Source organism: Musca autumnalis, unplaced genomic scaffold, assembly GCF_047663935.1.
Source record: "Musca autumnalis isolate F117 unplaced genomic scaffold, ASM4766393v1 scaffold_1, whole genome shotgun sequence".
Classification (NCBI taxonomy): Eukaryota; Metazoa; Arthropoda; class Insecta; order Diptera; family Muscidae; genus Musca; species Musca autumnalis.
In genome coordinates, this window is record NW_027411644.1 from 195139036 (window position 1) to 195161256 (window position 22221).

Below are 22221 nucleotides of genomic sequence, written 5' to 3' on the forward strand. Positions count from 1 at the left end.
TTTATTTTGCTTTCCTTCCATAATTCTTCTACAAATTGGATTCGAATGCAAATGAATGACTAAGTTTTCTCCAAACACATGAAGCAAAATATAATAAAACTTAAAAATTTCATATCTTGTATAATTCGGAAAAAATGGAGGTTGAAAAAAATTTTCCAGGGGGGTTCTATTCAAGTGAGCGGTAGTGTATAATAGAATTCCAATAATTCTCTATCCAAGGAACCGGTTATTTTTTAAGAATTATCGAAGTTTTCGATTTCTAAGGGTTACAGTGTGACGGGAATGGTTTCAATATAGCGATTTTTTGTGTTATTGAGGCATTCTATTTATCGTGTGACGAATTATAACGATACTACTGCATTTTCTGTCAACATTCAAAACACACTTGTCATTGGAATTTGACAATCTTATGTAAATATCTTTCAAATAATTGATGAAAAACATTTCCTTAAGTAGTGTAAATAGTTTCATAGCAACCATTTTTTGAAAAGATAACAACACTTTATTCACCTTTTTGATTAAGCAGATCTTAAAAACACACCAACGCCAAGCTACACGCTTAACATTGATTCAGACTATCAAACGTACACCCACATTTTCATGTAGAGACACAATCGCCACTATGCAGCGCAGGGTAATAAATGTGATCTGTGGCGTATAGTAAATCTTGGTTTATTCAACAAATTTTTAACCTTCCCCTTCACTTTTGTTGAATGGGATATGCTATGCAGAGGCCAAACCAAGTGTGGAGTTCATTCACCAAAAATATAAAAAAAAACTAAAACTAAAACAACAACAACAAAAAATGAAATAAAATGCACAAAGTATTTTTACACATTATTTATTGTCGTTGTTGTTATTCGTTGTTGATGTTACATTTATACCTCCACCACAAGTACTAACTGCAGCAATAAACTATATTTAAAGAAATTTTTTGTTGGATATATGGATGGCGGATGGCGCCTCCACAAACAGTGTCAACACCAAAGTTGGACGTAAAAGAAAAAATAAATAAAATTCATTCATTCTTTAATTCCTCCAGCCAGCCAGTCCGTCCATCCGTCAATCATTCATTAAGTCAACCAGACATTCATTCATTTTTTTGTTATTTATGTTGTCGTACAAACGATATACTCAGGCGATCCACAACAGCCAACTATCACCAGCAACAACAACATAGACTAAATGTTATCATTATTTGTTGGTCTCCGATTACAGCAACATAGACGAATTATTTTAAGTGGTGTCTTTATTTCACGAAAGTATTTCAACAGTGGCTGAACAAGAAATTGCGACCAAACTAAAATTGTAAAGATTGGCACAGAAACGTCTTTCTCGCAGAAAAACCTTGGGTACACAACCAAGTACCTCAGAAATCGATTCACGCATGTGGGCCAGGAGCGAGGTTTTCAGAAACGCCATGAATTTTGCCATCTCTAGAATTCTTTTTTTCTAGATGACCCAGGAGACTTTCGTCGAATATGTTCGACCTAATTCACCAAATTCTATGGAATGCGATTATTTTCAATAGCATCGTAAGCATGGATTATTTTCGTTTTCATGGAAAGGGCTATTGAAATTCTTATCCTTAAACGTGATAAAGCACAAATAAATGAGACTCTAAGCTAATACTCCGGCAACTTATTTTGCTACTTATATACATTGCAAAAAAGAAATCGTAACTAAAAATCAGTTTGGCTGCTGACAGGTTCATTCGACCTTACATGCCCTGTTGGTATTATGGGATTACTTACTTAGGTGGCCCTCTAAAGTATATTTTACCTATAAACCGTACCAAGAAAAGATTTCCACTGCTTTCTATTTGTTACTTTTCTTTCTCAATGGAGTATCGTGTTTTTTTACCCTCAGTATTTATGCTAACGGAGTTTATACACTTTCATACGGGCAAAATGTGTCTCATCGAAAAAATGGTTTTAGGCCCCAAGTATGTTTGGACGAAATCCGTTTCAGAAAATCTGGAGTTGATTTAGCCATGTTCGTACGTCTGTCTGGCTGGCTGGAGCGCACGATAACTCTCTAACGGATCAACCGATTCGGTCCAACATTTGGCTTTCGTAATATTTTGTCCAAACTTAGTTTAAGTTCGAAGATGGGTTATATCGGCCCACTTCCTCTTGAAGGGAGTAACCGATTTGGTTCGTACTTTGCACATCATGAATTTTCTATAGGTCAACTCCTTCACACAAAATTTTTGAAAAGTTCAGTTTTGGACCTGCTCTCGAATCGCTTTGATTTTTATTAATTTTCTCGTTTAGAGTTAAGCTTGATGATCGGAAATTTTTGCAAGTGAAAAAGGAAAGCCAAGGTCTCGAACCCACACATTCACCAAATTACGTGACCCGGTTTCGCTGTTAGTTGAGCAGATCTTCAGACGTATCGACTGTGGAATGGCTTCCCTGTCCTAGAACTTTTCGTTTTTATACCCTCAGCCTTTAGGCTAAAGAGGGTATTTACACTTTGATACGGCCAAAAATGTGCCTCATCGAAATAATGGTTTTAGACCCCAAGTATGTTTGTACGATATCCGTTTCAGAAAATTTTGAGTAGATCTAGCAATGTCCGTCTGTCTGTCTGTCTGTCTGTCCGTCTGTCTGTCTGGCTGGTGCGCACGATAACTCTCGAACGGATCAATAAATTCGGTTCAAATTTTGGGTATCGAAATATTTTGTCCAGATTTGATTTAAGTTCGAAGATGGGCCATATCGGTCCACTCCTTCAGGTACCTCCCCCACAAAAGTTCAAAAATGTTCGGAAAAATTGTCCGCACGATAACTCTTGAAGGGAGTAACCGATTTGGTCCATACTTTGTATATCGTAAACATTCTACAGGAGGAAGATGATGTTCCAATATGGCCTCAATCGGCCCACTCCTTCGAGTACCTCCCACACAAAAGTTCGGAAAAGTTCAGTTTAGGGCCATCTCTCGAATCACTATGATTTTTGTTTTAGCAACTTGTATTCACTGCCCTCCATACGACGGTACAAGTTTCATTAGGGGCAAGTCCATACTTCGTGAGAAAATAGACTGAGAGTTGTAAAAAAACCCTATGACACCGTGTGAGGTGGTTGGAGCGCAAAATAACTCTAGAACGGATCTGCCGATTCGGTCCAAAACTTGGCCTTAGTAATATTTTGTCCAAACATAGTCTAAGTTTGAAGATAAGCCATATCGGTCCACTCCTTCATGTACCTCCCCCACAAAAGTTCAAAAATGTTCGGAAAATTTGTTCATACGGTAACTCTTAAAGGGAGTGGCCGAATTGGTCTATACTTTACACATCCTAATATATCTACTAGATATAGATCAGGTTCAAATATGGACTATATTTGTCCAATCCATCCAGTACCTCCCAAACAAAATTTCGGATAAGTTCACTTTAAGACCTGCTATCGAATCACTTTGATTTTTGATGAAGCAACTTGCATTCGCAGCCTCAATTACGATGGTAAAAGTTTTTTCAGGGGCAAATCCACACTTCTTGAGCAAAGACCCCGAAGGGTGTAAAAACCCACTATGGCACAATATGTACTGGCTGGAGATCCACTTCCATAATGGTCCATGTCGATCCATTCTCTTAAGTATTTCCTTATAATCCTAATCAACATTTTTGCGGGTTCATACGCCCAACATTTTTAAAATCCTCTAAATACATACGTTTTTTGGGAAAATATTGTTTCAATATACAAAGGCTGAGGGTTTTTCTCTGTCGGCCAAGCCGACTGATACTTTTTTACTTGTTTTCTTCCTCAGTTTGGAGTATCGTGTTTTTTCATTTCGTCTTTTGCCAATTTTCTCCATCAGGGCATGAGTTGCTGTTTCACTCCGTTGGAGGTTTATTTGGATGACCCCAATTATAGGCCCTCCAGTAAACGGGTTTCTTGAGAGTCGCTGATAGCTTCGGCTCCCTCCTTCGTGTTGTTTGAATATTTGACCTCTTGGCTGCTTCTCTTATTATATTTCTCCTTGCCGTGCCCTTCAATTTTGAAGTGGACTGTGTTGGGAAAGTGCCTCCCTCTTTGACCTCATTTGAGCATGCGCTCCGCCTCAAGTTTGCAGCCGTCCCCCTTGACGTATGCCACCGCTTTGGTCGGGGGGGGGGGGGGGATTTCGTCCTTTCTCACCATCTTAAATTTTCTCCCTTTCGAAGGAGTTACTATGCTGTTGACTACCTCCCCGAAAGCTGCTGAGTTTGCGTGTGGGCTAGAGTTGTGCCAATCTAGATCACTTGAACGATCTTGTCCACTATGTAGTTCCAATCAATCGTAACTACGTTCATTTGTATGAAATCACTCATACGTTTAGGAACTGGAAACTAGATTGTCCAACTCTGTCTGGGCCCAAGTGGTACATTGAGAGGTCCCCCATAATCTCACTGCTAAATTTTTTTATTGGATCGCGCCCTTGAAGTATCCGATCCAACAGCTTACCGATGTTTATTTTTTGTCTGCCTGATAATCCTTGTGTAGCTTTCCAGACCCTTTAATGGTGTTGATCACCACATAGTACAGCTCGTCCATGTAGTACTTACTGGCTACCTTGGCGTAAGTATATGGCGGCTTCGCCTCGGCGTATGCGAACATCTTCCTCTTCTGGACGGTCCTAGACTTCTTTTCTGAGCCTCCATCATTCCAGAAGATTCTGCGTTGGCGATCACTCTCTTTATGTTCGACCTCACCTTGTCGCCCTCTGTCAAAGGATAATCAAGACAGTCTCCTTCTCGTTGAACTTGCTCGAGGTTTGCTCGGGACATTTGAAGATGGGAAACTCTTCTTCTTCTAAAGTTTAGCAGTGTTATGTTCCTCAGGAGATCTAATCCTCTTTGCCGCTTCCGAGGAAGTGAAGAAGGTATTGCTGACATTCTTTGAAGCATCCCACTGTTCTTTAGCTAGTAGCGCCTGGTTCTATTTAAACGTTCGTATTTAAATTCCTGACCATGAATTTTACGATACTCTCATCTGCTTTATGTACCGTCTTGTGATTATCCTCTTTATTGGGATTTTCACAACGGTGGTGTTCATTTAGCTGTTGTTGTTATCAGGTTTAGGTGAGGAAATATATTTTTAAACCGATCTCAAAAAGAAAAATCTAAAAAGTCGTTTTTCACCTAAGATGAAAGATACGAATCGGACTTTGCATAATGTACTATGCCCCAAGTCACTACCTATGTCCCTTGAAATTTTTTTAAAAATCTCATGCTCTTGTTTGAAATACATATGTATTTCTTACATCTTTAAAGCGTTTCACTTTCAGTAATGATAGCCTGCAATATAGTGTTGAATGTTAACACGAACATTGGCACTTAAAGATAAATAAAATATTGATGATAAACCACAAGCGAACGGTGGTGATAACGTTTAATTTATGCAAATTTTAAAATAACACATTTTGAAGCCGATGTGTATCAACTGGCTTTGAAAACCACAGATTTAAATCTACTTATAGAAACTGTGAAAGCTCTGAATAATCTCATAGAAAATATTTGTAGCTATTCATTTTTTAGAATTCATATTTTCCCTTAGAAACCTGCGAACGTTCTTTTTAATGACATTTGAGTAAAATTTCACAATAATCGCATGTGGTTAATTTTGTCATAAACAATTATTGCTGGCATTTTTTTTTTTTTTTTGCACTTAATGGGAAAAATTTATTACGTACGTTTGGCGATATCTGTTGTCATTTCCCCTGAATTTGTCAAATGAGCAAGAAACAAAAAACAAAACATGGCTACAATATTAGCTACTGTTATTCTCAGCCTCGCTCGCTCGCTATTACGATCAATTGTATAATTGTTAAATACAATATTTAATTTCAAAACTATCAATTAAAATATTTAATTACGGGTTTACTTTCGTTTTATATCCCACATACAGAGAAACACACACTCACGCTCACCGGGAGGGGGTACTTTCGTTCGTTTTACAGTTTAAAAATACGAAGAAAAAAAATCGTCTTAGCAGACGGGTAATTAAATATTTGTTGCATTACGATGATGTCTTTGGAGATAAAAAATATTGTATATTTTACAATTTTGTTTCACTTTTATTTTGCTTTTCTTTTTTCTTCTGTCTTCTGCTGCAATTTGATGACGATGTTGATGATGACACTTGAAATGTCTAACATTTTACAAAACAGACATTTGGAAAAGTAACAACAAGTGCATGAGATGAGGTTTTTTTATTTCATTTTCACCCAAGTCTTGTTTAAAATAAAACAAAGTGAATAGTTTTTGCACAGTGGAAGATACATTACATTACAACAATTTTTAAAAAAATTTCATCAGTAGTGCAATTCTCTTCTAACTCATTTTTGAGTTACCGACAAAAATCGATAAAATTAAAATTCTTATAATTTCGGTAATTAACGATGTTTTTGGGTAACTAAGCGATGAATAAAAAGTAGTCGTAAAGTTCTACCGATAGTAAGAGTGCTGTCAACTTTTATTTGAAATTTCCATTCATAATTTTCCGTTTTAATTTTACCGATATTTGTCGATAACTCAAAAACTAAATTGGAGGATCGCACTACAGCTCTACAATTTGAAATGAAAAAAATGAGAAATGAAAATTTCGATGCCAGAGAAGCCACTCCACAGCCGATATGCCTGATGAGCTGCTACCATCAGCGAAACCAGATAACATAATGGTGGTTGCGTTGGTTCGAATATTCGACTTTCCTTTTTCACTTGCAAAATATATTCGATCTTCTTCGAGCTCGACTCCAACGAGAAATTAATTAAAATTAATATTAAAAAAAGATCTTCGCCCTAATTGGCAAAATTTTTAAATAAACAAGTGAGCAAAGGCTATAGTCGGGACGGGGCCGAACATGTGATACTCTACACCACTACCCCTGTGTATAAGCTTTTCACTGGTAAACATAATATGCCTCTTTCTCTCTGGGACCCCCATATGCGATCAAAAATTCGGGACCATCCGATCAAAATTAAGGCCTGTAACGTGATTGCAAAAAATAAAAGAATTGGGATGTATTACCGACTATTACTATATCTCCATTATTTGGCCACCTACGCCAACCTACTTTGTATTATTGTAAAGGTGGGATATTCTACTTTCATAGTCTGGCTTTGCTTTAGGAAGCTCCCCATCCAAAGCTGTGATATTCGCCATTATAATTAAAATCGCAAACATCAAAAGTTGGGTTGTATTAGCGACTATTGCGATATCTTCGTTGTTTGACCACCTACCTTGTAAAGGTGATATTTTCTACTTTCATTAGCAGGTTTTGCTTTTGATATAACCCTTATAGATGCGGAGATATGTGCTTTGAAATAAAACGTTGACTTTTTCCCCAAACAAGTTTTTTGTCCATTCCGACCCCTAAATATTATCCGACCACCACCAAAATCAATAAGCATCTTCCCCTCCGGGACCCTCATCAACACCCAAAATTTGGTGACCATCCGATCAAAATTGCGACCTGTAGCGTTATTACAAGGTTTAGATGGACAGACGGACGGACGGACACACACAGCCAGATCGACTCAGCTCGTCGAGACATAAGTATGGGTCTAAGACCATTATTTCGATGTGTTACAAACTTTTTGCCCAAAACCATAGTGGTGTAGAGTATAACAAGTAAAAAGTATCAGTCGGCTTTGCCGACAGAGATATACCCTCAGCCTATATGAATCGAAACTTTCATCTACGTACAGAGTTTTGTGTCTCTTTTTGGTCATTAGAACTTGCCGACAAAAATGTGGATTAGGATTAAAGTTGTACTTGAAGGAATGGACCGACATAGTCCATTATTCGAGTGATATAGCGCCCACTAGTCACTTTAGTGGGTCATAGTATAACTTTTGGATCAGTATGACAGGAAGCATGGACTTGTTTACGGAAAACAATCTCGCTGAAAACTGGACCACAACGAACAGCATCGGTATACATTTCCCAAGGATCCTGGAACAGACTCTAAAGTGCACTTAGACATAAATGTTGAACTTTTGTGGGGGAGGTTCCCTAAGGAGAGGACCTATATGAATACAAGTTGCTACAGCATAACTCAAAGCGATTCGAGAGTAGGTCCTAAACTGCACTTTTTCAAAATTTTGTGTGGGAGGTAACCGAAGGAGTGCATCGATTGATTGATCGATTGATATTGGAACTTCATCTAGGTCTGGTAGAAATTCCACGATGTGCAAAGTATGGACCAAATCGGTTACTCCCTTCAAGAGTTATCGTACCTTCGAACTTAAACTTTGTTTGGACAAAATATTACGACTCCAAATTGTCTGAAACGGATTTCGTCCAAACATACTTGGGGTCTAAAACCATTATTTCGATGAGGTACCTCCACAACCTTCTATGGGAACTATATGAAGACGTGAACCTATACCGACAAATTTCAAGTGGAAAGTTTTATACCGCCAACGAAGACCAAATACCAAATTTCTGTAACTTCGGTGTTATATTGAGACCATAACCTTTAAAATACCGAAAATCGGGAGGTACCGTTCTATGGGGGCTATATGAAGACGTGGACCTATACGGACAAATTTCAGGTGTAAAGTCTCATTCCCCCAACGAAGACTTAATACCGAATTTCAGTCATTTTGGTGGGATATTCAGGCCAAAAATCTTGCATATACATATATGGTTTTGCATATGCTCTTTTTATGCAAATATGTAAAAATATGTCAAAATATGCAAAATATGCAAAAAATTCTGGGCCTAATTCGTTTTATTTTGTGATAAAATGAGTTTCTGTCTAATCAGATTTTCTCTACCACCATCCTAACCATATAAGCATTTGCATAGGATTCCGCTATCTACTCATTAATTAATTCAACTTTTGCTACAGTGGACAATTTGAATTGTTTCCAACATTACCACTAAAAATCTCGTAACTTGGCCTTCTTATAACCTCCTAATGAGACTCATCTATAAAATTGTTGTTTTTACCCTTTATTTCACTTTCCCAAACGTTAAGCGGTAGTGTTATTTGCAGTAAGTGGTGATGATGGTGGTCTTAACCAGGTAGACAAGCCTTGAAAGTGTTTAACAGACAGTGCTGATTCGTCAATTCTTGGTCGATTTGACGGACGGGGAAAGAGTGAAAGAAGATTATTTTGTGTGACAAGTTTGAGACTATGAAATTGACATCATTTGCCTAGACATTTATTCAGCATTAAATGGTGGGAATAATAAGAACCACAAACACAACAAGAAAATAAAAAATACGACGGAATTTCTTTAGCCACAACGGCCAATAGCAACAATGGGACTAATTTACATAAATTTTTGGTCGTTTTTTTTCGTATGACAATTGAGTCATCAAACAAATGAATGCAAAACGAAATTACCGAACCGAAATCAATGAAATTTTTTGTTGTTCGCCAAAAAAAAAACGTTTGCAGTTATGTTTTGTTTTGATTTTCATTTGTTTGTTCGTTGCGGTTTTTCGATTTTAAATTTGCCAAAATTTCGAGTTTATCGATTAATTGCAATAATTATCTGCAACAAATTTGCAACAAAAACGTAAAAGAGAAAAAAACAATAAAAATTAACAAAACAACATCAAAACAATTGGAAATAAAAGTTAGGCAGCGTACAAAGCGCAAAAACCAGCGATTGATATCTGTCATGCAAAATAAATATTTCACTTTTTTATTGTACTGTAATTAAATGCATGATTATATAATTGATTGTTAGACATGTTTGGAATGATAAGTTTTTTTCTTTTTAATAACGAAAACCATATACAAAAATTGTTGCTATTGAGGAGCTGTAAAAAGTTTTATAACTATGGAAGAGCTTTTCAGGGTAAGGTGTTCTATCTATAAAATAATTCAAAGGTTATTTGTAGATAAAAGATTATCTATAGATGACCCGTTAAAAGACTTATGTCTATGTATACAGAACCATCAAAAGATCTTATATTTGAAGAGGGCCGGTACTTAATGATAACTGATATTTTCAGTTCCCACTTATTTTACAACTCCCCCGTTCAAAATGCAATAGGGGTGATTAGGGATTCGATGTTGTTGTTGATAGGCTGTTTCTCCTGTCATTACTTCTAGCCTTCTCCAGTGAAATTGAAGCGCCGCTCCCACATCTTGGCTCAGTGCAATTGCGTCCCCGTTTTTTTCTCAGCTTCTGGTATATGGTCACTGGCTGCATGAGATTATCCTTGAAGGTTTTGTGGATATTTTTCGCGCTCTTAGAATGTTCCCAGTTTAACGAAAGCAGTTTCTTCTAGTTTCTAGACAAGCAATATGTTGATCGTCACCTGCTCCGTTTTGGTTTCCCTTGTAGTTTCTTTTTTTGACAGAAACTCGCGGTGGCGTTTACAACCTTGGGCGGGGTACATTTTGTCATTCCGCTGGGTTTGTCGTTCTACTTCATCGTTTAAGTTGTTGGCAATCATTTTAATTGCGTCTGAACTTGAAGCCGTTATCTCAGAACAGTCCGATGTGAAGTTACGTTTTGCGGTACCATGTTATCTTGCCAGACCCGTATGAATCAGGACAAGTCTGGACCTTCACATCCTCGTTGGTGGCGACAGAACAGAGTGTGTCCTTCAAGACTTTCTAGGCAGGTGTAGCATTAACCTAGAAGCGATATAAAGTGATATGTTCCAGTATTCCATAATGAAGATCTTACTGGTCTCGATCTTAATGTCCATAAGGAAGAAAAGTGTTTGTTGCCACCCCTACTGGAGTCAGACACAGACCAGCAAGAATAACCATCCTAAATAAAGATGTTTACTATAGCATAGGTATTTGTGAAACCAGACATGGCACCATTGCACGGGAAGAGCGATATCATGCGTCGGCCAGAGACCCTTAGGGATTACCTAGTGAGCTCTTAGTGAGTAGATGCCCTCCACAGAGCTTCCAGGTCTATCTAGCAGGCACCAACTTGAAGATTCACCTTATGGGTTTCACTTCCCTCTTGGTAGGGGGACGAGGTCTATCTTTCTCCAGAAAAAAGTGTCCGATCAGATTTCGTAGTCGACACTACTAACAATTTTAATTCCAAACAAATTGGGACTGGTCGCCTAGTGGGTAATAAGTTAGGCTCGTTATGCCCTTTTAGAGAATACACTTGCGGGGAATAACCGCAGTACTGCTATTTTTTTTTTTTTTTTTTTTTTTTTAGAAGACCTATTAAAATTCGTTCGTTTCTATCTATATATATAAACGGTAAAAAAAACTGATAAACGGTCTTGTTGTGCTGATGTACCGGTAAAATCTTCATCTCCCCATAATGATTGTGCACTGGTATCGTGAGGAGGAGATCGTCTTCAGTTCTCAGGGCGGCATAGTTCTTAGTGCAGCATAGCTTACCACAGACCGGCATATTGCTTTATAAGAAGTTAGCAAGGTTTCTTAGTCAGCACTCCATATGGTGCCTACAAGCGACTTGAGAACATTGTACCTACTTCTGATCTTGTAGCAAATAGCAGTAGCTTGCGCGGACGACTTAAACATGCTATCGAACGTTAAACACAATATCTTGGGGTAGTTTGTGGCCGGAACGAGGACATTATCAACCAATATGTTCAGTACGAGCCTCATTTCAGCCGCCAAGGTGGTGAACAATGTGACATTCGATTTAGCGGTGGATATTTTCATATTCATCAGATGGACGAACTGCACTAAGTCAGATATGAAGATATTTAACCCATCATATATGAACGTCATCGACAATAGGACCCAACACCAAGATCGTACAATCATCCGCATTCAACACCTTCAGAAGGGTGTTGAATTTCAGAATGGTATATGTTAAACGGCTGAGATGACGCATTGAGTGAGTTCCCCACTGTTTCACTCTACGGGTCTTCGACTTTTTATTTCGGAATTCCACAAACGGCTGGTATCCATACATATAATTCATTATTCAACGTTTCAAATACGACTAAAGGGAAGTGTTCTTTATACCCTCGAACGGCTTGGCATGGTTCGATAGGTCAAGAGCCACCATGACTGGCGTGTTCTGCTTCAGTCCTCGATTGATATGTGAAGATGTGACGCTTAATGCTGTTGTGGTACTGAGGATTGTTCAAAGTCTATGGTGATGATGGATAAATAGGAAACGGATTATCAACATCGCTAGAACATTTTCTACTGGCGACAGAAGGCTAGTCGGCCATATACAATTCGCCTCTGTTGACATCATTACCTGGCTGCAGTAGTGAGACCACTCTGCCAGACTTCTGGTACAAAAAGGTGACAAACTACAAATTGAGGATGCTTGCCAAATACTCGGTTCCGTGTTTATCCAGTCGCATAAGCCCTACCATTGAGATTCTGCGTGGGTCCAACGCTTTGCATGATTTGGCGTCTCGGATGATTGTGGTAAATTGTGGTGGTACCTCCTCATCGTTGAGCGCTTTTCACAACGTACCACACTCTTCTTCGCCCTATCACTCTCGCAGTGCTTTATACATTGCCCGTTAAAATAACACAAGTATTGCTATGGATCTGTCACGCCTTGGGAAGTAACAGCCGTTGTATCATCCATCTTTTCGATAGTGATTTAACCGTTGCCCTTAATTTAATTAATCCTCTACCAATGTTGCACTGCTTCAGCTGGTCTAGGAACTTTTTTCGTTTATACTCGCCTGCTAGCCTATTGAGTTCAAGATTAAGTTCCAAAACTCTGGACGAAGCTCATCACGCTCAGTTGCTAATCCCCGTCGCTTCTGCTGGGAAACTTGGTTTAATTTCGCGTATTCGCCCAGCAGGTAGGTATTGAGCGGCTGCTACTGTGATGATGTCCCTGAAAATGCTCTCTGAAGCGGTGATTTGCAAATTCTCTGAACCATTGGGAATCATTTTCTCCGTGTTTAAGAAAAACGAAGGCTTTCAGAAGTAATGAAGCCTGGTGGTCTGTCTGGTTGCCAGGACAAGTCATTTCCAAGACCGGGTGCAACAATGTTGATCTCTGGCGATCTGTGGCAATCTCCTATTATCCTCGTAGGAGAGTCTTCGTTCACAGGGCAAATGTGAACCTATCACTTTACTAGGCTAGCGCTGTACCCTCCTGATCATTGTCTAGGACGGATGCCAATACTCATGAGCATTGAAGTCCGTAGCATCAGACAGTTATTGCCCTCCAAAAGAGAACTAATATCAGACATATAAAGCAGGGCACAACTATTCATTATCGGCAGTCCCATACTTTTTCGCTATCCCGGCACATCCATGTATGGGTCATTAGAGTCAAGCTAAAGCGAGATAGGTATGTACTGGCCAGACAGCTTCTTGTACGATCCATCCCCAATACGTTGTAACCATCGGAACGTTGCGAGCTATAGGGCATTCTGACAGGTTTGATTTTTTCCAATTCGTATCCCATAATCTCGGGGACCAAACTGAAGCCGCATAGCTTACCACAGACCGACCTATCGTGTTATACTTGGTCAACAAGGTTTCTTTTTCTGCACCCCATGTGCTGCCGGCTAGGGACTTGAGGACCTTGTTCCTGCTTTTCAGTTTGTCGCAGATAGCTGTGGCGTGTGCGCATGACTTGAATGTAGTGTCGAATGTGACCCCTAAAATTTTGCTGCGTTTGTTGTTGTTGGTGGTGGTTAGACTACAGGGGTGTCTCGTATTCCTACGATGGAGTTGAGGACACGCTGGGAGATTTTCTGGCGTTGAGCAACGTAACTCCAACGATCGGTCAGCCTGTTTTGCCAACAGATTGTAGGGTTTGTCTGAAACTTATTGTTGTTGAGCAGACATGTCTGTGTTTGCAATTAAGAAAGAATCTACCTCTGTGGTATGTCGGTGATTAATAACGCCACTGGCACAAAAAGGCGTTTTGGGCTTTCAATCATAGTCTTATATATTAAACATAACGGTACTTAATCCTAGATTTTGTTTACTTAATCTATTCTTAATCATAACAATAACAATCCTTAAAACTACAACTGTTAATCAGTTGATCTACTTAACCTATAAACAGGAGATCAATATTAGGGTAGGTCACATTGAAAGATATATTTATTGACACTGCAAGATCGAACTCTATTTTCTTTGGAGCAAAAAGAAAGGTGGCAATTCTGTATGCACAGCACACCCAAAGAGCTGCAATACTATTTTAATTACTCTTAATAAAATTTTTGGCATCATTCGCAGACATAACGCTGCACTACTACTATTACCCCAAAATATTTGGTTTTTCAGTTCTAATTATGCAGCAGCCTGTTTGTGGCCTATAAGAACGGTGTATATTTTATGTTCCGCTCGTTTCAATCCCCTTGAATTTTGCCGTAATTTTATAACATGTATTGTGGCTTCTGACAGTGTCTTCTGTTCTGTAGTCTTTATTACTATCACCTGCTCTCTTTTATTCGCAAAACCTATAACATTTGCTTTTTCTAACAGGTTCAACCTCTCCTACATAAAAATTTATAAAAGAGGTTCCAGAACCGATCGCTGTATTTGCTAGCCCGGCTGCTATTTGATAAGCCCTCTTTAGCTTCGACAAATTCTGGTAATCTATTTTTAGAAGTTTTTCAAATGCATCAACAAATGCGGGTCGATTATAAAGGTCTGTTGTCATATGGTTTTTCTTCTTTTGGTAATAACACCATTACAGTTAAGTAAAATTACTTCCCACCAAATGCAACACCCTTTTTTCACATCATCTACACACTGCAAGCGTCGGGGAAAATGGAAAAGATTGTAAATATGAAAATTGAAAACAATCGAAGTCACTATTTACCAACCATCGTAAATTTGCTATTCGTATGTAATTTGATTATAGGTGGAAATACATAATTTTCTGCTCAATTAGTTTTGAAAAGTGGGGGCTAAACACATGCGCACATTAGAGATGGGCGCGTGCCTAAAAAATTAGGCACGAACATGCACGAACACGGACCAAAATTTTTATGCACTTTCACGCACAAACACGACGTTTTTCGAGAAGGCACGAACACGCACACTCACGCACGAAATTAAAGAAAAGATATATGGATATAGTTGTACATTTATTTGTTCAAAAAATTCATATGTTCTAAAATATACATATTGCAAAATTACTTATAAACAAACATTTACATATTCTTATTTCAAAACGTTATTTTGTCCAAGTTAGAGCTCAAAAGTCTAGTTCGTCTTTCGTTGAGAATATTTCCAGATGTGGAAGAAAAATCTCTCGCTCGTTGCTGATCTGACGGGTATAACCAACATTTTCCTAGCTAATTGTTTTAAAAGTTTCCAAAAGTTTAAAACATCAGTCTGGCTAGATACGACACTCGCTAAATATGTATCAATTTCTGTATCAAGTGGAGACTTTTCAGTTTTTCGTCTTTTTGCCAAATTTTGATCCAAAAACTCTGAAAATTCGTGTAAATGTGGCATTGTAATTTCCTCCTCATCATTAGAACACTCTATGTTCTCACCTTGTATATCAAGTAACATTGCTTTTACATTAGCTATTACGTCATTTCTTTTATCTTCTAATAAGAAATTCATCTCCTTAAACGGCGGAAATAAAAACGTCCCTATAAGATGTGCCATTGTTGGCACAAACCTTTAAGCAAGATTGTTTAGTTTTAGCTTTCAAATCTTTCATGAATTGAGAGTCAATGGTATCAATTGAGCAAACTTTCAATAGCTTTTCAGACCAAAGGGTAAAAATATGCATAGTAGGGTATTTTTCCGAGCATTATTTTTCGGAACACTCTTTAAAAATTTTGAGAAAAGCCAAAAGAGGTTCTAACAATGAAAACTTTAAGTCAGATATATCAACTCATTCTTTTCTAGCAAAATACTCTTAATCTCATTCTGGACTTGGTATGTGCTCTCAAGCATAATATATGTTGAATTCCAACGTGTTCTTATATGTTGTTTTAATGTTTTCGACAATTTGTTGTTAAGCTCCGAGTGTTTAAAATATTTTACAAGCTTTTTTGAGCAGTCAATCAGTTTTCCCAATTCGGGAAGAGGGTGTTTTGCACTAACATCATCCATAACTAAGTTCAAATTGTGACAAGGGCAAGATACACGTTTAAATCTATTAAGAGCCGAAATAACGTTGGAACCATTGTCGGTTACAAATACAGAATTCCCCAACTTGTCTTCAATATCAAATTCTTTAAGAATGGTAGTTATGTTAGCAAAAATGTTTTCTCCCGTTTTCTTCTCGTCCAAAAATTCTCTTACTCCTAAAAGTGCTACCTTTAGTTCAAAATTATTATTATCATCACTTTCGTATTTTATTTGACCAAACACTTAAGAATTTAAAAATCAACTGAATCAAATATAAGCAGTATGTAACTCCAGCTTTGGTTAGAAACGCAAATAGAACTAATGTTTGATGTGTTATTCATGAAAAGGCAAATACAAAAAGGGAGTAAACATAACAGTTTTTTGTTTCTGCACAATATGTTCTTACTTCTATAAAGTAAAAGCAAAACCATATGATTTCTCTTTCCATTTGTCCCTGTTTTTAGCTATGAAAATACTCTCTTTCCTCTACTTTACAAAACAAGCAAGAAATACAAAAACAAAGAAAATAAATTTGGGAAAACTACAGTTGGTAAATTTTTTGGTCGGTTTTATATTCTTGTTCGATTTTCTTGTTTAGTATGATCTCTTGCACGACTTCTAAAGGGAACCTAAAAATTTAGCACGATCGTGACACATAGTGCAGGTCGTGTTTAGTCGTGTCGTGCAAAATCGTGTCGAACAAAAAAACACGATCACGCACGGCTAAAAATTTATTACGGCACGACACGCACAAACACGGCGATTTTCGGGAAGGCACGAACACGCACTACTCACGGCACGACACGCGCCCGCCTCTAGCGCACATATTGTTGGGTTAGGGGATAGGATGAATGGATGTTTGGTTCACACGATATTGGAATTTTTCCTATGTGAATAATATGTGGCAAAAAAAAAAACAATAACTACAAGTTAGTTTATAGCTTAAGGAAAATGAAAATTATAGCATTTTCTTTCCCATGACATTTAGAAATCTTAAAGTTGTTAAGGAAGCAATAAGGTAAGGAAACATAATTTCAAAGGAATTTTTAATCTTTTTTTGCCTCTTCTTGGGACTGATCGTTTTCCTGTTGCTGTTATACATCAAATGAGGACAGAACTCCCAAAAAATGAATACAAAGTTTTTTTTTTAATTTTAGAGTTATGGTACGCACCTACATTACCGACAATGGATAGATAGCAGCTCTTGGTGAATGATTTAAATGTTGCAGTGAAGAGTTTCGCCCATTCTTCTTGTTCTTTGACTACAGCCTTCAGTCACTGCGTTCAAATTAATATTGAATTTTTCATTTACCACTTAAGAGTCGGAATGTTGTGCAAAGAAACTGCAAAATAATCGTATTGTTTTCATTGGCATTATTTCAACCTGTTCTTCTTATTCTTCGACATTTCACGGTCATTGATTGCGTGTCTCTTTTTATATGACCCTATTTTTTCAGCGTCAATTCCATTGTTTAAGCACTTTTAAGTAATTCTTTTCAATTGCGATTTACGGCTTATATTTAGACATGCATTCTGCTCGTAAACCCATTGTTATCTATGATGACTGGGGTTTTGAAATAATTATAGGTTAACTAACCATGGCAAATGAAGATTTACAGTAATGATGATATTTTTGCAAATCTTTAAATGAATGATCAAGCAATAATCGTGAAGAGAAACGATGATTTCTTTGATTGAGAACTTCTAAGATTGTATGTGTGATTTGTCGTCCGTCTTACATTTTACAGTATTCTCTTGGGAGGTTGAATGACCCATTCATTTCATCACAGCCTTCTGCAAGATCTACAAATCATCTTGTGAGTCGTTGATGTATTTTTGATCGCATTTATGTATTTGTTTGTTCTTATTTTATTTCCATTAACCAGACCAAGGAAGAAGATGTAACGGTTGTTGTTGCTTCAAGAGTTGTTTGTGCTAGAAGATAAGGAAAAAACATCAAATTAGTAACGGTATAAATGATGTGATCTGCCCTCTATAAGTCGACCTTCCAATTGTGTGACTTGTCCGTAAAAGCAGAAGCAAACGAAGAATTAGAAATTGAATTTCAATTTTTATAAAAATAACATCGATGAATGTGCAATCAGTCAGTCGTTCGCTCACACGCATCAAACCCATTGTTAAAGGGGTACAAATGATATCATTACATTAGTATTTGTGGTGTATTCAGACTAGCAACATGTGCTGCTTGGACAGACGCACACCAGACAAATGAATAAGAAGCTGGTGGCACTTGGCTTATAAATAGATTTACATTGGAATCATGATGATGCTGGTGGTGGTGGTGGTGCTGATGGTGTGCGTCTGAATGCGACGCATAAATGCCTTCATTATTCAGCCATTCCTTCGCTTTTTTACAACCGATTCCGATTCTATTATAGATTAATGCTGGGAGCGCATTTTGTGATACAGTGTTTTGGAGTTTGTAATTTTAAGAATGAGATGTGAATAAAACTGCTTACTTACATACACACTTTCTCCACCTTTTTTCATATGGGAGAGTGCTATCAGATGTCAATGATGAGGACATCTGGCAATTAAATTCTGGGCGTTTGCCCCCCAATTGAATTCTGGGCGAAATGACCGCTGTACATGAATCAGAATCGTTCTTCAATGGTGACAATTCTGTTCGATATCTAACATCTGAAGATTTTCTTCAATTCAAATTCTAAAAAAAAATCTGGTATGGAGGAACTAAAGGCCCGGGTACACAAGCTGCCTCGCCTGCTTGCCTTGATTGCCTGCATCATTTCTGACATATCAAAAATAAAAGAATAAAGAAGGCCGAACCAATTTCGAACTAGGTTGTCCTTTTCTTCTTTATTCTTTTATTTTTGTTATGTAAGAAAAAAAGCAGGCAGCTTATGTACCCAGGTCTTCAGGTCAAAGCTTAACTTTCGGTCATTTTTTCTTAAAATGTTGCCGTTTTTAATGGGGTAGCTGTTAAATTGTTAAGGCGAAACCTATATCTCTGCGTGTTGCGTGTGCGTTCAAAAATACAAAAACAAAATACATGTATTTGTTGTTGTTTTCAATTTGAAATACATGTATTTTGTTTTTGTATTTTTGAACGCACACGCAACACGCAGAGCTATAGGTTTCGCCCTTATACATATTTTGTTAAAACAAAGTAATGTATTAGCAATAGAGTTGTTTAGTTCTCGAACGAACTAGTTCAAATGGACGATTCATTGAAAAGAGCAAATGAAATAGATCAGTCGATATAGTTCACTGAGTACCGATAAAGAGATCGACAGATAAACGATTAAAAAGCGATCAATTGGCATTAGCAAGCTATTGGCGAACGATTGAACTACTGAACTAAAAGAACGAACTAAAATGAGCGTTCACCTAAAGGAACCAGAAAGTATAACTCTTAATTAGTAAAGAAAATTTGGTATTATTCGACAAGGGGTATGACAGTGAAAACTTTTATTTCAGACCTCGCCACAAATCCTCATCATTGGGTTTAGCAAGTTATTTGCGAACTATGGGACTACTGAACTAAAAGAACGAACTAAAAAGAGCGTTCACCTAAGCGAGCCAGAAACTACACCTATAATTAGTGAAACAAACTTGGCATTGTTCGCCAATAGGCAAGGTAGGGAAGACTATAGTTTCGGACCGCAGGTCCTCATCGGTTTCGTAGTTTTTTTGTTTTGTGGATATACTTCGCCGAATTTATCATTTAATAACTTATTCAACGGAAAACTGTTTATGCCCAGCAATCTCTCAAAATCTTAACTGTTATGAGTCGCAGCCTATGTGAATTGAGACTTTCATCTATGGACTGGCGATATACCGTCCACAACCGAACCGTTTATTATTCAGGATATTTTTGTGCTGACTAAAATATAGGGTTAGAACTTTTTGAGTATTTATGTTATCGATTGTGGACGTTCCGAACAAAACAAGGCCCCTCACAGAGGTCTCCTATGCACAATAGTAGTAGTAGACCTCTTGAGGTTTTCTATAGAAAACGAAAGACTTCTTGGTGTCTTCTATAGATAAAAAATACCTCTTAATGTCTTCTATAGACAACAGAATACCTCTTAAGGTCTTCTATATACAACAGAAGGCCTCCTGAGGCATTCTATAGACAACAAATGACCTCTTGACCAATTGAGATCTTCCATAGGCAAAAGAACACCTGTCGAGGACTTCTATAGACAACGGAAGACCTTTTGAGGTCTTTATAGACAACGGAATACCTTTTGGGGTTCTTCTATAGTCTAAAGAAGACCTCTTGTGGTCTTCTATAGACAATGAAGACATCTTGAGGTCTTATATTGATAAAAGAAGACCTGTTAAGGTCTTTTATTGATAAAAGAAGACCTATTGAGGTCTTCTATAGAAAACAGAAGTCATATTGAGGTCGTCTATTGACACAAAAAGACCTCTTGAGGTCTTCTACAGACAACGGAAGATCTTTTGTGGTCTTCTAAAGACAACAGAAGACCACTTGAGGGCTTTTATAGACAACAGAAGAACTCTAGAGGTTTTTTGTGGACAAAATATAAGGTTAGAACTTGTAGGTTATTTATGTTAACGATTGTGGACGTGCCGAACAAAACAAGGCCTCTCACAGAGGTCTCCTATGCACAATAGTAGTCCTCTTAATGTCTTCTAAAGGCAAAAGAAAACACGTGACGCCACAACAAAAGACCTGTTGAGGTCTAACAACGACAACAGAGGTCTTGAGGACTTTTATAAACAATAGAAGACCTCTTGAGGTCTTATATTGATAAAAGAAAACCTCTTAAGGTCTTCAATAGAGAACAGAAGATCTCTTGAGGTATTTTATTGACAACAGAACTTCTTGAGGTCTTCTATAGACAAAAGAAGACCACTTGACGCCTTTTATAGACAACAGAATACCAATTGAGATCTTCTATAGCACAAGAAGACCTCTTGAGGTCTTCTATAGACAAACGAAGACCTCTTGAGGTCTCCTGTAGACAAAAGAAAACCTCTTGAGATCTTCTATAGCACAAGAAGACCTCTTGAGGTCTTCTATAGACAAATGAAGACCTCTTAAGGTCTTCTATTGATAACCGAATCTCTCTAAGTCTTCAAAAGAAGACCTCTTGAGGTCTTCTAGAGGCAAAAGAAGACCTCTTGAGGTCTTCTATAGACCAAAGAAGACCTCTTGAGGTCTTCTATAGACCAAAAAGGACCTCTTGAGGTCTTCTATAGACCAAAGAAGACCTCTTGAGGTCTTCTATAGACCAAAGAAGGCCTCTTGAGGTCATCTATAAACCAAAGAAGGCCTCTTGAGGTCATATATAGACAACAGAACACCCCTTGACGTTTTCTATAGACAAATGAAGACCTCTTAAGGTCTTCTATTGACAACCGAATCTCTTGAAGTCTTCCAACCACAACTGTGGACCACTTCCGGCGTCCTATAGGCAAAAGAAGACCTCTTGAGGTCTTCTATAGACCAAAGAATACCTCTTGAGTTCTTCAATAGACCAAAGAAGACCTCTTGATGTCTTCTGTAGACCAAAGAATACCTCTTGAGGTCTTCTATAAACCGAAGAAGACCTCTTGATGTCTTTTATAGACCAAAGAAGACCTCTTGAGGTCTTCTATAGACCAAAGAAGACCTCTTGAGGTGTTCTATAGACCAAAGAAGAATTCTTCTATAGACCAAAGAAGAACTCTAGAGGTCTTCTATAGACCAAAGAAGACCTCTTGATGTCTTCTATAGACAAAAGAAGACCTCTTGAGGTCTTCTATAAACCAAAGAAGACCTCTTGAAGTCTTTTATAGGCCAACGAAGACCTCTTGAGGTCTTCTATTGGTAACCGAATCTCTCTAAGTCTTCAAAAGAAGACCTCTTGAGGTCTTCTAGAGGCAAAAGAAGAACTCTTGAGGTCTTCTATAGACCAAAGAAGACCTCTTGATGTCTTCTATAGACCAAAGAAGAACTCTTGAGGTCTTCTATAGACCAAAGAAGACCTCTTGAGGTCTTCTATAGACCAAAGAAGACCTCTTGAGGTCTTCTATAGACCAAAGAAGACCTCTTGAAGTCTTTTATAGACCAAAGAAGACCTCTTGAGGTCTTCTGTAGACCAAAGAAGACCTCTTGAGGTCTTCTATAGACCAAAGAAGACCTCTTGAAGTCTTTTATAGACCAAAGAAGGCCTCTTGAGGTCATCTATAGACTAAAGAACACCTCTTGACGTCTTCTATAGACAATAGAAAGCCT

The 22221-nt window shown here is 37.8% G+C and overlaps 1 protein-coding gene across 45 annotated transcripts in view; it reads left to right on the top strand.

The window, feature by feature from the left end:
* Cyp304a1 (Probable cytochrome P450 304a1) overlaps nucleotides 1-22221 on the top strand; it is a 162199-nt gene that overhangs the window by 77641 nt on the left and 62337 nt on the right. For 4 of the 45 annotated variants that reach the window (XM_073959508.1, XM_073959510.1, XM_073959512.1 and 1 more), the window contains exon 1: nucleotides 13692-13851. The exons of the other annotated variants lie outside the window; for them this stretch is intronic. In XM_073959508.1, coding sequence (XP_073815609.1) covers nucleotides 13773-13851 — 79 coding nt within the window. In that variant the 5' untranslated portion in view covers nucleotides 13692-13772. Of the gene's footprint in view, nucleotides 1-13691; nucleotides 13852-22221 lie in introns of those variants that run through there. 45 annotated transcript variants of the gene reach the window in all.